Source organism: Manis pentadactyla, chromosome 7 (assembly GCF_030020395.1).
Source record: "Manis pentadactyla isolate mManPen7 chromosome 7, mManPen7.hap1, whole genome shotgun sequence".
Taxonomy (NCBI): Eukaryota; Metazoa; Chordata; class Mammalia; order Pholidota; family Manidae; genus Manis; species Manis pentadactyla.
The window spans coordinates 92,904,477-92,918,825 of NC_080025.1; the positions used below are offsets into that span (position 1 = coordinate 92,904,477).

General features: G+C 34.3%; 1 protein-coding gene across 1 annotated transcript in view; it reads left to right on the forward strand.

Annotated features, from left to right (window-relative positions):
* The window catches only part of HDAC9 (histone deacetylase 9), a 930,736-nt gene that overhangs the window by 572,407 nt on the left and 343,980 nt on the right, over positions 1 to 14,349 (forward strand). The window contains exon 15 of the mRNA XM_057504568.1: positions 1,476 to 1,739. Coding sequence (XP_057360551.1) covers positions 1,476 to 1,739 — 264 coding nt within the window. The remainder of the gene's footprint in view (positions 1 to 1,475; positions 1,740 to 14,349) is intronic.

Below are 14,349 nucleotides of genomic sequence, written 5' to 3' on the forward strand. Positions count from 1 at the left end.
GTAGCTTGGAGGAAACTTGAGAGTCAAGGGTCAGAAGTAATGATGTCTGAAGTCGAGATTTAGGAGAGTGCCCCGTTACCAGTAAGCCCAGGGCTAGGGTGTGATCACAACATGGAAGCTGAGGTAGAGCCAAGGACAAGACCATGGAAGCTAGGAGGTCAAAGCACTGAGAGGCCAGGTTGGCACTGGGACTGGGAAAGAGAGGATTAACAACAGGAAAGTCCTCATGCTCAGCAGGTGGTGGTTGTAGCTTCCTCTTGCCAGTAATTCTACCGACAGTGAAATCGCAGGGCTTCATCGGTATGCAGGGCCACTTGAGGTCATGTGGACTGGAGGAAAGTCCGTAAGCCTGAAGAGGTTGAGTACTTATGTATTTTCACTCTAAAGCATGTGGTTAGTTTCCAAACCTAAGTAGGTGTGAGTGGGAGGTAAACTTGAATTTTACATAGAAAAATCTGTAGGCATGATTTGAGTGGTGGTATTCTAAGTGTGCTGCTCATTATAATAATTGGCATGTTGTTTACATGGGTACTGACTCAGCAGAAAACACTAACCACTTTTGAAAACACAATCGAAGATCTAGAGATGATCAGTCAATAGGGTTATTGTCAAATGAAACAAAAGGCCTATGTGAGATGAAATCACCTTGAGTATTTTCCCTGCTTATTGAGCTTCTCTGTATAGTATTTTGCTATTGTGTAAGTTAGGTGTGTTGTGTTATTTTTGTTTTAAATCATGGAGCAGTTAACTCATACACTTTGGAAGAGTATGATCTAATTTACAAAATAAAGGGTCTAAAGAATGATTTTCAAGTTAAAAAAAGAACTGTTGTTTTAGTGCTGTTAAAAAATTTTTTGATCCTAATTCTTTTTAAAGTTCAGGATTTTGAAATCAAAATTCACATGTTTTTAAAGCGTATAGAAGAAGGTGTTTCATCATTTGCCCACTTAGATATAGGAAAATTAGATAGACAAGAAGAACTATTGGTATGTGTGCTCTGTCTTTTATAGTGGTTGACATTTGTTGAAAACAAGATTGTGTAAGTTTTTCATTACTTTTCCATTATTTCCATTACATTTCCTCTTTTGAGAAAAATATGCCCAGGTTTATTTAAGGATTAAATTGACTCAGTACAACTTGTCTTTGTGAAAGTTTCATGGATTCCACAGAAAGAGTTTATTTACTTTTTCCCACCATTTTCTAAGTGTGTTGAAGTGTAATCCATAAAAAAAAAAAAAAACACTTAAAGACCTCATTCCCTGCCTGCAATACCAATACAACATGGAAATGATGGGGCTGCTTCGGATTTACTATTACTGAGGAAATTGTCCCATACAAACTCATTCTGAAACTGATGTTCAGAGGTTAGAAATCAGAGTGTACTGAACTCAAGCCATTAGAAACCAAGGTGTATTTTGCTTCTTTGTTACCACCAAGAACTATTGAATTCTGAACCTTTGAACACTCTCTTCTAGCTGCTTTCGAAATCTATTGAACAACTGAAGCAACCAGGCAGTCACCTGGAGGAAGCCGAGGAAGAGCTTCAGGGGGACCAGGCGATGCAGGAAGACAGAGCGCCCTCTAGTGGCAACAGCACTAGGAGCGACAGTAGTGCTTGTGTGGATGACACATTGGGACAAGTTGGGGCTGTGAAGGTCAAGGAGGAACCAGTGGACAGTGATGAAGATGCTCAGATCCAGGAAATGGAATCTGGGGAGCAGGCTGCTTTTATGCAACAGGTAATAGGCAAAGATTTAGCTCCAGGATTTGTAATCAAAGTCATTATCTGACTATGAAATGCATTGCAGGTTTTGGTAAACGAATATTATTTCCTATCCATTTCTATCTCTGAATGATTGGGGTTTCGTGTTTAAGGATTCTAATGAATGCAGATATATCTACACATAGATCTCTCTATGTACTGATCTATACATAGATATATAGATATATAGATACTAAGGTTTCACTGCAACTCCATTGGTAAGGAAATACCTGTTATACTAAAATTATACTACCTAAGTATCTAAGTAATTAATAGGCTTTAAGTTCATCTCAAAGCCTGCCACAAGAATCACATCTAAGGAAAACGACTCACTGTTGTTTTTAGCTTGTCTGTTGAGATCAGTGACTGCTGAATATAGTTTCCCAGTCTGATCAATGAAACATTCTATTAGTTCTTGATTCTTTTTTTTTTTTGATAAATAGAGATCAATTTTCACTTTATTGTACATAATGTATCATACTACAGTCTTGAACACTGTTAAAGGTAGTCTGCCCTTTCCTTCCTCTCTCTTTTTTGTTTAGTGAAATGTTCTGGTTATCATGCCAGTAGTCCTAGGTTATTGTATAAACTGCAATTGAAAATATTAGGAATAGAGGTGGTTTTAAATATATAGATGCAAAGTACAGCACAATTTTAAATATTACATTATGTCTCACCTAGCACTGCTCATTTTATTTTGCCTTGTGTTATTTGATGACATTGTCTATTGAAAAAAGATCAAAAAGAGCAAATGCCAGTGTTGGCAAGAAGTGATGTGCAGCATTATGATCCCATCAGATACTATATTGTAGCTACAGTTGTAGAAAACACAGGGACAGTATGATCACTATCTGACATGAAATCAAAATCATATTCCAAAAGAAGAAAAGGTGTATCCTGTTTTATAACCTTTATCGCTCGGATCTCTTAAGTATAATTCCATAATGACATGGCATGTACCATAGTATTTTGGCAAATGCAGATTAGGAAAGTTAGGCTTAACAAAAGAATCTACTTGTAAATAATGCACATTCAGACGGACTATGTCCTTTGATGCTATGAAATACAAACAACTTGGAAGGCAACAGAAGATTGTTTATTTAAGTCAGCTCTTTGTCAGGTTCCTGCTGTTCTCCTACAGAAAACTGATTCTAGGAGGCTGAACAGGAAATGCCTTGTGGAAACAGGAAGTCCAAGTGATTCATGCACTGAGGAATGTAGGGGAAAAAAACGGAGGATAGTGTTTTACTCTTTCTGTTTTTAAAGAGCACTCTATGAATTGATTTATTGTCTAAGAAAATAACACCACAAGGAGGGAAATTGTTAAGGAAGCTTTTCACTGGAACATTTCCTTCATACTCCCTTTTGATATGTTTACCTTGTTTTATAGGTTTACTTTTGTTAAGCTAGTTAAGGATTCATTGTATTAAGACTCCTTTAATATGGATAATCCAAATTGACCTAGGATCTTTGTGAGGTTTTTTTCTATTGAAATATTTATATTTCTAAATCCGAGGTATTTTAAGGTGTAGTATTCTGTTTCAAAGGAGATATAGCAGTTTTGCCAAATGTAGACATTGTACAACTGTATGTTATTGGCACGTGTTGTTTACATTTTGCTGTGACATTTAAAAATATTTATTAAAGAAGGTCACTGCTAAAGATACATTATCCTTTTTTAAAAAGTCTCCATTCAAATTAAATTAACATAACTAGAACGTTTAAAACATTTCCGTATCATGAAAGTCCTTCTGATAATTTGACAAACAGCTATAATAGGCAACACTTCCTATTACCAACATATTTTGGTTAGTGTATTCCTTCAACTTAAAAAATGACTTTTTGTCAGTTGTTTTGCATTAAAAATATGGCATTTCTAAGATAAAATTGTATATTTTTTTCCATCTCATAAATATTCATTTTCTTTAAAGTCTTTTTTCAAACTCATAAAAAAGGGATAGTGCATCTTTTAAAATACATTTTATTTGGGGAGGAACATGTGGCTGAGCAGACTTTTGTATAATATTACTTCAAAGATATGTAATCACAAACAAAAAAAAACTATTTTTTATAATGTCATTTGAGAGAGCTCATCAGTACAGTTGGTGGACCTTAATTGTTTGAATTTGATAGTCTTTGAATTTAATCAAGAAACTACCTGGAACCAGTGAAAAGGAAAGCTGGATTTAAGTAATCTTAGAACTAATTGATAAATGTCTTTTAAAATCTACTGTATTTATTATAATTTACACCCTTGAAGGTGATCTCTTGTTTTGTGTTGTAAATATATTGTTTGTATGTTCCCTTCTTGCCTTCTGTTATAAGTCTCTTCCTTTCTCAAATAAAGTTTTTTTTAAAAGATCCCCTTTCATACATTTGGCTTTGTGTAAACTTGATATATTTAATTGAATTCGAAGCTTATGCACTAGGTCTCATATACCAAAATATATTGCCATTTTTTGTGGAAAAAAAAAAAAAAAAGATATCTTGAGCACTTACTTTTAAGGCCATTAAAAATAATAAATCCAACAATAATGATTCTAAACTATTTACATGAGTCATTATCAAATTGCAAACACATGTAAAATTTGTTGCCTTTTCATTTTCCCAGTGTGGCCTTTTTCATGATATATTATCATCTTTGATGTCAACTTCTAAATATAAAATTCTATATAAATAGATGGCAGTCAGTTCCTAACTTTACTCAACTTAAAAAATTATTTTTAAAAAGGTTATCATAATCCCTTCAATATAATAAGCACTCAATTAATATTAAAATGAATAATTTTTTTTGTATCACAATAGTTACTATCCATTACAGTGAAATCCTGACCTACAAGTATGAAATGACTGTACATAAATTTAAAGAGAAAAGAGTAGTTAAATGACTTCCCTATATATAGCAACAGTTGTTATAATACTAGTGTGAAGAACAGGAAGCCTGGCTCAGGTAAAGGGAACTGGACCATAGGCATCTCATGGGCCAGGCCAGACTATACCCTACCCCTCTTCAGGTCAATTGCCAGCAAAACTTAATACATACTTAATGATATGTTACTGTAGATTTAGTTCAGTAGGTTAAAGACAATTGTTTTGTGTTCTTTGATTCCCTTAATCTAAACCTCAGTAATGTTATACAAATTAAAGTTACTCTAAATCATAACAATATCCCATTAGGTTGTTAAGAATTCTGGAGCTAATATCATTGACTACTGCAAAGTGGACTATCATTCCATAATGCCATACATTTGATTAATTGTTCAGAATTGTGGAAATACCATAAATGCCCATCCTAATTTCCTGAAAATCGCCTTTGGACTATAAAATTAAAAGATTAACTTGGTGCTAGAGAGATCTTCAGAACTAAGAGTCAGAAGAATCTATTATTTTATACTGTATATCTGAGTTCCAAAGCATAAAGTAGCTGTTTCCATAAAAAACATCAATTTCCTATTAGAAATTTCTTTTCCAGAAAATCAGGTTTTGCCAGGATTTTCAGTAAATAACCATTAGATTGCCTTGCCTGGCAGTAAAAAGCCACCTTCTCATTGGTGAAGATGGAGGCCAAAATGGAGACAGCTACCTTTATAGATCATAGATTTTCAAAGAAAGATGGTCTTTAAGAAAATTTTGTTGTTCCATACTTTTTTTTTCCCTAAAGGATTAGGCATTCAGACACTAAACACTTTTTTGTGGTTGATTTTTTTTTGAAACCTAATACTAAACATGCAGGTTGACAACAGTATTTTTTTTAATTTGGCATTTCTTTGTGATTTTCTTTCAGTAACAGAAGCATGCAGTGGGTGTGCAATTGTGAATTAACAATGGTAACTAATCTAGGTCTACAAATTATAACCAATTATAATCAGGAAGCTGGAGAGGCAACAGAAGGAGTTTGAGAGGTAGATTACCATTCCTTTTATTATTGATAATTCCTCCATCTGGGTTTTTAAGGGAACATATGGGAGGGCAATCAGAGAATTTAGGCAAATAAAACAAGATATTGGGAATATGACTTTTCAGAACTTTTCTATTTAGATTTTTAAAAGGTTTTTATTCTTACTTTATAATGACTTCTATAAGGCTTGTAAACTCTAAGATTTACACCAGACAACTTTTGGGGACCATCTTGATTTACAAATTTTGAACTATTGTAAATATGCAATATATCTGGTATTGTTGTGTAAGCACTTTACACTTTATTAACTCATCTACTCTTCACAACAACCTGATGGGAAAGTATTATTGTCCCATTGTAGACACGAGGGCACTTGGGCACAGAGAAGTTAAATAAGGTCAAGGTCACCCAGTCAGACACAGTCTAGCTCTAATTTCAACCCAGGTACTCTGGCACCAGAATCCTCGTTTTTAGCCTTTACCACTGCACTGTATTTATGGAACAATTCTTTTTCATAAGTGTAAGTTTATTAAATCATTAGTACTATTTTTTTTCTCTCCTCTCCCTCTCCCTGTCCCTCCCTCTCTTTTTCTCTCCCCCTCTCCCCCCACCACCCCAACCATCAGTATTTCCAAACTGTTTTGAATCAATTTTCTCTCTTAATCATAGCTATAAATTGGGACATCATGACTTTTTTTCTGATTCACCAATGAGAGATGTGATTCTTGTACAGATTACATTCAACCATTTTAAATCATGAATATTTGTGTTTTTCTTTTTTCTTATCAGAGCCAGTCCTGGGATGGGGTGAAACAGAGTGTTAAACACTGCACTTGTGTTTAACTTTTGGGGATGAGAAGGAGAAAATATTTCAACTTTCCTTTGCCACTTCTTACCTGCATTCCCCAACCAAGGCTAAGAGACTCCAGTTTCTAAGCTATCAGGATGCTGCCTTTTAAAAACATTTTTGACCTGTCTTCAAGGATGCACTTAATAGTCATTTTGAACTAAAGTAGTCTGTATAAAATGTTGTGAAAAGAAAAAATTGGTTATTTGTCTTGAGTGTTAGACTCCTGGGTGGTTTTCCAATTGAAAGGTGAATAGAAATCGTATTGAGGAAAGATGTTGACAGTTCAGATTCTGACCACATCTCCCTAGAGGTTCTGATTCCATTGGCCTCACAGGGATCCCAGGCATCTACATTTTTCAAGTCCTTTGTGGGGAGAATCTGACTCAGAAATAGTTTTCTGGAGATGGCTAGTGTCTCTAAACCATTTTCTGAAATAGGGCTTGATTTTTAACAGCTTTTCCCTACAATCCCTGGGCTCTCAATTCATAGTTTCCAAAATGCACCATCTCATATCTCTTGTATATTGTTCTGTTTCATCTGCATTTTAACTCAGCTAAAGTTTATTCTATTGCTTCTTTGATAGTGTTGTCCTTTTTGTTTGCTTCTTCTAATTTAAATAATTTCTTAGCCTATTTATACAGTATTAATCAACCAAGACTTGGAAAATTATTTTTCTTCACAAGTTCTGAGCTATTTGTTGTATATTGTTTTCTTTTTTTGTTTTTGTTTCATTGAAATAAAATTCATGTAACGTAAAATTCACCGTTTTAACCATTTTAAAGTGTTCGAGTGAGTTTTGGTATATTCATGACGTGTTAAGCCATCATTACTATCTAATTCCAGAACATTTTCATCAGTGCAAATCCTTTACCAATTAAGCAGCCACTCCCATCTCCTCCTCCCTCCAACCCTTGGTAACCACTAATCTACTTTTTATCTCTGTGGATTTGCCTATTGTGGACTTTTCATAAAAATGAAACCATATTTTATGTGGCCTTTTGTGTGTTTGGCTTCTTTCACTTTGCATAACATTTTCAAGATTCACCCATATGGACTTCATTCTTTCTTATGGCTGAATAGTATTCCACTGTATGAATGTACCACAGTTTTTTATCCATTCATCAGTTGATGGACACTTGGTTTTTGCTTTTGGCTATCATGAGTAATGCTGCTATGAACATTCCTATACAAGTTTTTATGTTAACATGTTTTTTCAATTTTGGGAGTATATATCTAAGAGTGAAATTTCTGGGTCATAGGGTAACTTTAGCTTTTGAGGAACCACCAAACTGTTTTCCACAGCGGCTAACCTATTTTACATTCCTGCCAGCAGTATTTAAGGGGCTCCAACTTCTTTACATCCTCTCTAACACTCATTATTTTCTGTTTTGTTTTGTTTTTTCCATGTAGCCATCCTGGTGGATGTGAAATACTAACTCACTGTTGTTTTGATTTCTATTTCACTAGTTACTAATGATATTGAGCATTGTTCATTTATTTACTAAACATTTGTATGTCTTCTTTGGAAAAAAAATCTATGCTAGTTCTTTGCCCATGTCTTACTTGGCTTGTTTGTCTTTTTGTTAGTGAGTTGTGAGAGTTTTTAAATATATTTTTGGACATTGGATATCTGAAATATGAGTTGCAAATTATCAGATATATATGAAATATATATTTTCTCCCAATATATGGGTTGTCTTTTTGTTTTCTTGGTAGTGTCCTTTGATGCACACAAACATTTTTAATTTTGTTAAAGTCTAATGTATCTATTATTTTATTTTGTTGCTTATGCCTTTGATGTCATTTTTAAACCATTGCCTAATCCAGTAGCACAAAGATTTACACCTATGCCCTCTTCTAAGAGTTTTTTTATTTTAGCTATTACTTTTAGGTCTGTGATCCATTGTGAGTTATAGACACTGTTTTTTTATAATATTCTTCCTTGCATTTAAGTTATTTTTAAGAGAAATGAACTTAATGATTGTTGGACTCCATGCCTCCATTTTCTCATGCATTATCTCTGTTTTCCTTATTTCTAGTTGATTTTGGTCTTGCTTTTCTGCCATTCCTTTTACGGTCTCTTATTGCCTCCTACTTTTAGATGCTGCTTTTTTTCTTCCCAGTAATCACATAAATGCTACAACCTTGATGCTTATTATATCTAATATGAACTGAGAAAATGTTAAGTTTATTTTCCATTAAAAGATGCCTTTTGTCTGGTGACCTTTAAAAAACTAAATCAGTTTTCTTCATTTATGTGGCTCTGAAAGTCTACCCTAGTTACTCATTTTTACTCATGTCTACTTTGCACTTAAATTTTATGTTGAACGAATGTTCACATTTTTGCTTTGTTCTTTGTGTCTCAGTGGACAGAATTTCTGAGGAGACCCCTCTCTTTATACTGTCCAACTGGTAGCCATATGTATCTATTAAGAATTTAAAATGTGACTGGTACAAATCGAGATATGCTGTAAATGTAAAATACCTACAAGATTTCAAAGACATAGTATAAAAATATATTAATATCTAAATAATAGACATAATGACATAAAATATATTAAAATTTAATATATTAAGTTTTATAATATTGTCAAAATTATACTTACCTGTCTTGCTTTTTTAATGTAGCTTCTAAAAAATTTAAGATTATATCTGTGGCTTGCATTTTCAGCTCACATTTTCTATTGCAGACTGCTGTTTTAGATCATCTTCCTCTCATTTTATATTATGCTAATAGATCTCGCTACATCATTTTGAAAATAGGTGGCCTGTAAAACCTGAGCAAATGAATATTTGCTCTTGCCAATATCTTTCTGTTGCTATGTTACTCAGTCTAACATAGAAGCATAGAATGTGAGTGTTAGAAGAGATTTGCGGCATCTTAAATGGTTTAAGGGTTTCAAGGTCTCTTTCTTCTTTACCTTAAAGACAACTCACAGTCTGTCAAATGTTTTATTAATACTATAAGGACAATTCACTTATTGCACCACTGGTATCTCAAAATTGTTAAACTCATCATCTGTAATGTGTTGTTTTTTCCTGCTTTACCCTTTCTGTCAATGGAACCACCGTTCAGACACTGGATTGATTTTGATGAAATCATCCTTGATCATCTCTGTCCTTTATCTCCTATAAACAGTTGGTACTCCTATGCCTGATTTCAAGCCATCATATCCTTTTACTTTCTCTTTGGCTCTGCTTTCCCTCATCATTACCTTAATTAATACTAAAAGGAAGTCCTTTTTCACTGAAACAACCTCCTTCCACATCACAGACTGACTCAGTTAACCTGCTGTACAATACCATTTTCTCATTCTCTATGGAATAATCTACAATATCTTCCTAATTGTTTCATCTAAATGGTATCATGGAGTTTCAGCCCTCATAACCCTTTAGACTGACCAAGCACTCATCTCTCCCAATCTAACTGAATCACTTACCACGCACAGAAAATTTCCAGCTTGGGGCTCTATCTCATGAGTTTCATCAGGTTTTTTTTTCCCTCTCTAGAAAGCTTTTAACTTCCTGTTCCAAACACTCCTCTGCTTTTCTCCTTAATGCCGTCTCTGATTTCCCCAACCTACCTGAACTCTTTAATCAACTTGGAATCGGTTCCATACCATTTACCATCTAACTTTTCTTTAATCATTACCTGTGTGTCATTATGTCTTTTGCCTTTGAAGCCAAGAAAATATATTACACAGTGCTATTAGCACCACACAAGGGACCTGTGAGGTGCTCAATTAAACTTCATTTGAATGATCTTTGCTTTATATTTCTCTTATTCAGATTACTTAATGGTAAACATTTTCTCCCAGATCATAATTACAGACTCTCTTTTGTTTTCTGTGTGAAATGTAGAATCATTTTTTACTTGTTAGACTATTTCTTGTGCTGATTGTGCTCATTAGTAATATTTTATTTAAGCTGGCTCTAGCAATAATAGTGACGATTTAATTTTCACTTTCAGCCAGGGGTAAATGATGGAAATTATTTTCCTGGTGAATTTATAATTTGATATTACCGAAACTTAATTGATTTTTCATAATTTATATTTTATATGAATCACTGGTATTACTTCTATCATACATTTTTAGATAAAAATACAGTTTATCAAATGATTTTCATAGTTTTTTAGAGTGTCAGTTTTTCAATATTCATGTATTCCACAGATAACTTTTGAAAGCTGGAGTTTGGAAGGAAGACAAAATGATTCATATTAATCTTTAAGAGTAAATCAACCTCATCTTTATGTATACTTAACTAAAGAAAGCTATTACTGACCATGGAAATTGATGTGTGGCTTTGATTACATATGCATCAAACTTGAACAGTAGCATTTCTTGTTTTTGAGATCCATGTATGGAACAGACTTATAGATGCAACTAATTTTACAATGCTGATTCTTTGGTTAGACTGTAGGAGTAACAACTTCAATATCCACTAACAATTCCACTTGGAGTAAAAAACTGAATTGTGCCAAGCTTCAGTTTACTCATTTGTTAAATGCGCTTAACAATTGTAACATTTTCATTGGAGTATTGTGAGGTTTAAAACAGGTTAGTCTCTGTAAACAACATGTTATTTAGCTAGCAAAATTTGTACAGAGTGAAAATAGCAATTGCTATTAATAACATTACAAGAGCTTTAATAACTTTGTTCTCCTTGGAAGGAATCTATCTCATATTCAATTTAACTTTTTAATCATAAACAGTTTTCTCTTCAATAAGTAAAGAAACCTAGAACAGTGTTTCCCTACCTTTTATCATGTCTGAACACACATAGAAATAACAATACATTGTCACATATGCAGCCCACCTCACGGTAGGAGGCAGTCCAGAACTGATTCAGCTGCAACCCTCATTTCTCCCACATGGAACTACATGCACAATGTCTTTGGTAAGCCCTGTGAGTGTATTACTCTGCCTCTTCTCCACTCCCTTTCTATCTCCTTTTCACTACTATGAAAGAAGCCCAGATTTTCTTAGAAATCTGATTTCAACTACTCAAATTTAAACCAACTCTGGGTATGAGCGATCAACATGATTTCATTCCAAAGAATGTATTAAAATATATTGATCAGGGAGATGGTCTTCTGATAAGCTCTGACTATGTCCAGCTCTTCTCTAACATTAACTCCCACCCCCTTATCAGTACTAAAGCCATCAATCAGGAAGCAAAATTCAGAAAACTGGCCTTACCTACTAGCCTGAAGGAGATTCTCCTATCTCATTTGCATTAGGCTCTGCCTTTCTTTGGAGTCAGCAGGAAATAAAAGTACTACTTTTCTGTGCCTTTGCTTTTCTTTAAATTTTTTTAAGCTGTCATGGTATACAATCTTCTGAACATTTCATATGAACAACGCTGTGGTTATGACATTCACCCATATTATTAAGTCTGCCCCCCACACACCATTGCAGTCACTATCAGCCTAGCAAAATGCTTTAACATCACTACTTTTCTTAACTGTGCTATACTGCCTTCCCTGTGACCCCCCTACAATTATGTGTGCTAATCATAATGCTCCTTAATGTCCTTCTCCCTCCCTATCCACCCATCCTTCCCAACCCCTTCGCTTTGGTAACCACTCATCCCTTCTTGGAGTCTGTGAGTCTCATGCTGTTCCTTCAGTTTTGCTTTGTTGTTATACTCCACAAATGAGTGAAATCATTTGGTATTTGTCTTTCTCCACCTGGCTTATTTCACTAAGCATAATATCCTTTAGCTCCATCCATGTTGTTGCAAATGGTAGGATTTGTTTTCCTCTTATGGCTGAGTAATATCCCATTGTGTATATATCCCACATCTTCTTTATCCATTCATCTACTGATGGACACTCAGGTTGCTTCCATATCTTGGCTATTGTAAATAGTGCTGCGATAAACATAGGGGTGCACATGTCTTTTGTTTCCCTTGCCTGAGGAGATGTATTCAGAAAAAACTTGCTCATGTTTATATTCAAGACAGTTCTGCCTATGTTTTCTTCTAAGAGTTTTATGGTTTCATGACTTATATTCAGGTCTTTGATTCATTTCAAGTGTACTTTTCTGTACAGAGTTAGACAATGATCCAGTGTCATTCTCTTGCATGTAGCTGTCCAGTTTTGTCAACACCAGTTGTTGAAGAGGCTGTCATTTCCCTCTTGTATATCCATGGCTCCTTTATCATATATTAATTGACCATATATGTGTGGGTTTATAACTGGGCTCTCTACTCTGTTCCATTGATCTGTGTCTGTTCTTGTGCCAGTACCAAATTGTTTTCATTACTGTGGCTTTATAGTAGAGCTTGAAGTTGGGGAGCATAATCCCCCCTGCTTTATTCTTCTTTCCCAGGATTGCTTTAGCTATTCAGGGTCTTTTGTGGTTCCCTATGAATTTTAAAACAATTTGTTCTAGTTCATTGAAGAATGCTGTTGGTATTTTGATAGGGATTACATAGAATCTGTAGATTGCTTTAGGCAGGATGGCCATTTTGACAATATTAATTCTTCCTCTCCATGAGCATGGGATGTATTTCCATTTATTGGTGTCTTCTTTAATTTCTCTCATGAGTGTCTTGTAGTTTTGAGGGTAAAGTTTTTCACCTCCTTGGTTAGGTTCATTCCTAGGTATTTTATTCATTTTGATGTAATTGTAAATGGAGTTGTTTTCCTGATTTTCTTTCTGCATGTTTGCTGTTAGTATATAGGAATGCCACAGATTTCTGTGTGTTAATTTTGTATCCTGCAACTTTGCTGAATCTTATTAGTTCTAATAGTTTTTTTAATGGAGTCTTTAGGGTTTTTGAAGTATATCATGTCATTTGCAAATAGTGACAGTTTTAACTTCTTCCTTACCAATCTGGATACCTTTTATTTCTTTGTGTTGTCTGATTGCCATGGCTACAACCTCCAGTACTATGTTGAATAAAAGTGGGGAGAGTGTGCATCCTTGTTTTCTTCCTGATCTTAGAGGAAAAGCTTTCAGCTTTTTGCTGTTAAGTATGATGTTTGTTGTGGGTTTGTTGTATATGGCCTTTATTATATTGAGTTGCTTGCCCTCTATACCCATTTTGTTGAGAGTTTTTATCATGAATAGGTGTTGACTTTTGTCAAATGCTTTTTTAGCGACTACTGAGATAATTATGTGATTTTTGTCCTCTTTGTTGATGTGGTGGATGATGATGATGGATTTTTGAATGTTGATCGTACCATCCTTGCATCCCTGGAATAAATTCCACTTGATCATGATGAATGATATTTTTCATCTATTTTTGAATTTGTTCATCTGGGCTATTGGTCTGTAATTTTCTTTGTTTGTGGTATCTTTGTCTGGTTTTGGTATTAGAGTGATATTGGCCTCATAGAATGAGTTTGGAAGTATTCCCTCCTCTTCTACTTTTTGGAAAACTTTAAGGAGGATGGGTATTAGATCTTCTCTAAATGTTTGATAAAATTCAGCAGTGAAGCCACCTGGTTCATGTATTTTGTTCTTAGGTAGTTTTTTGATTACCAGTTCAATTTTGTTGCTGGTAATTGGTCTGTTCAGATTTTCAGTTTCTTCCTGTGTCAGTCTAGGAAGGTTGTATTTTCTAGAAAGTTGTCCATTTCTTCTAGTTTATCCAAATTGTTAACATATAATTTTTCATAGTATTCTCTGATAATTCTTTATATTTCTGTGGTGTCCATAGTGATTTTTTCCTTTCTCATTTTTGATTCTGTTTATGTGAGTAGACTCTCTTTTTTTCTTGATAAGTCTGGCTAGGGGTTATTCTATTTTGTTTATTTTCTTGAAGAACCAGCTCCTGGTTTCATTGATTCTTTCTATTGTTTTATTCTTCTCCATTTTATTTATTTCT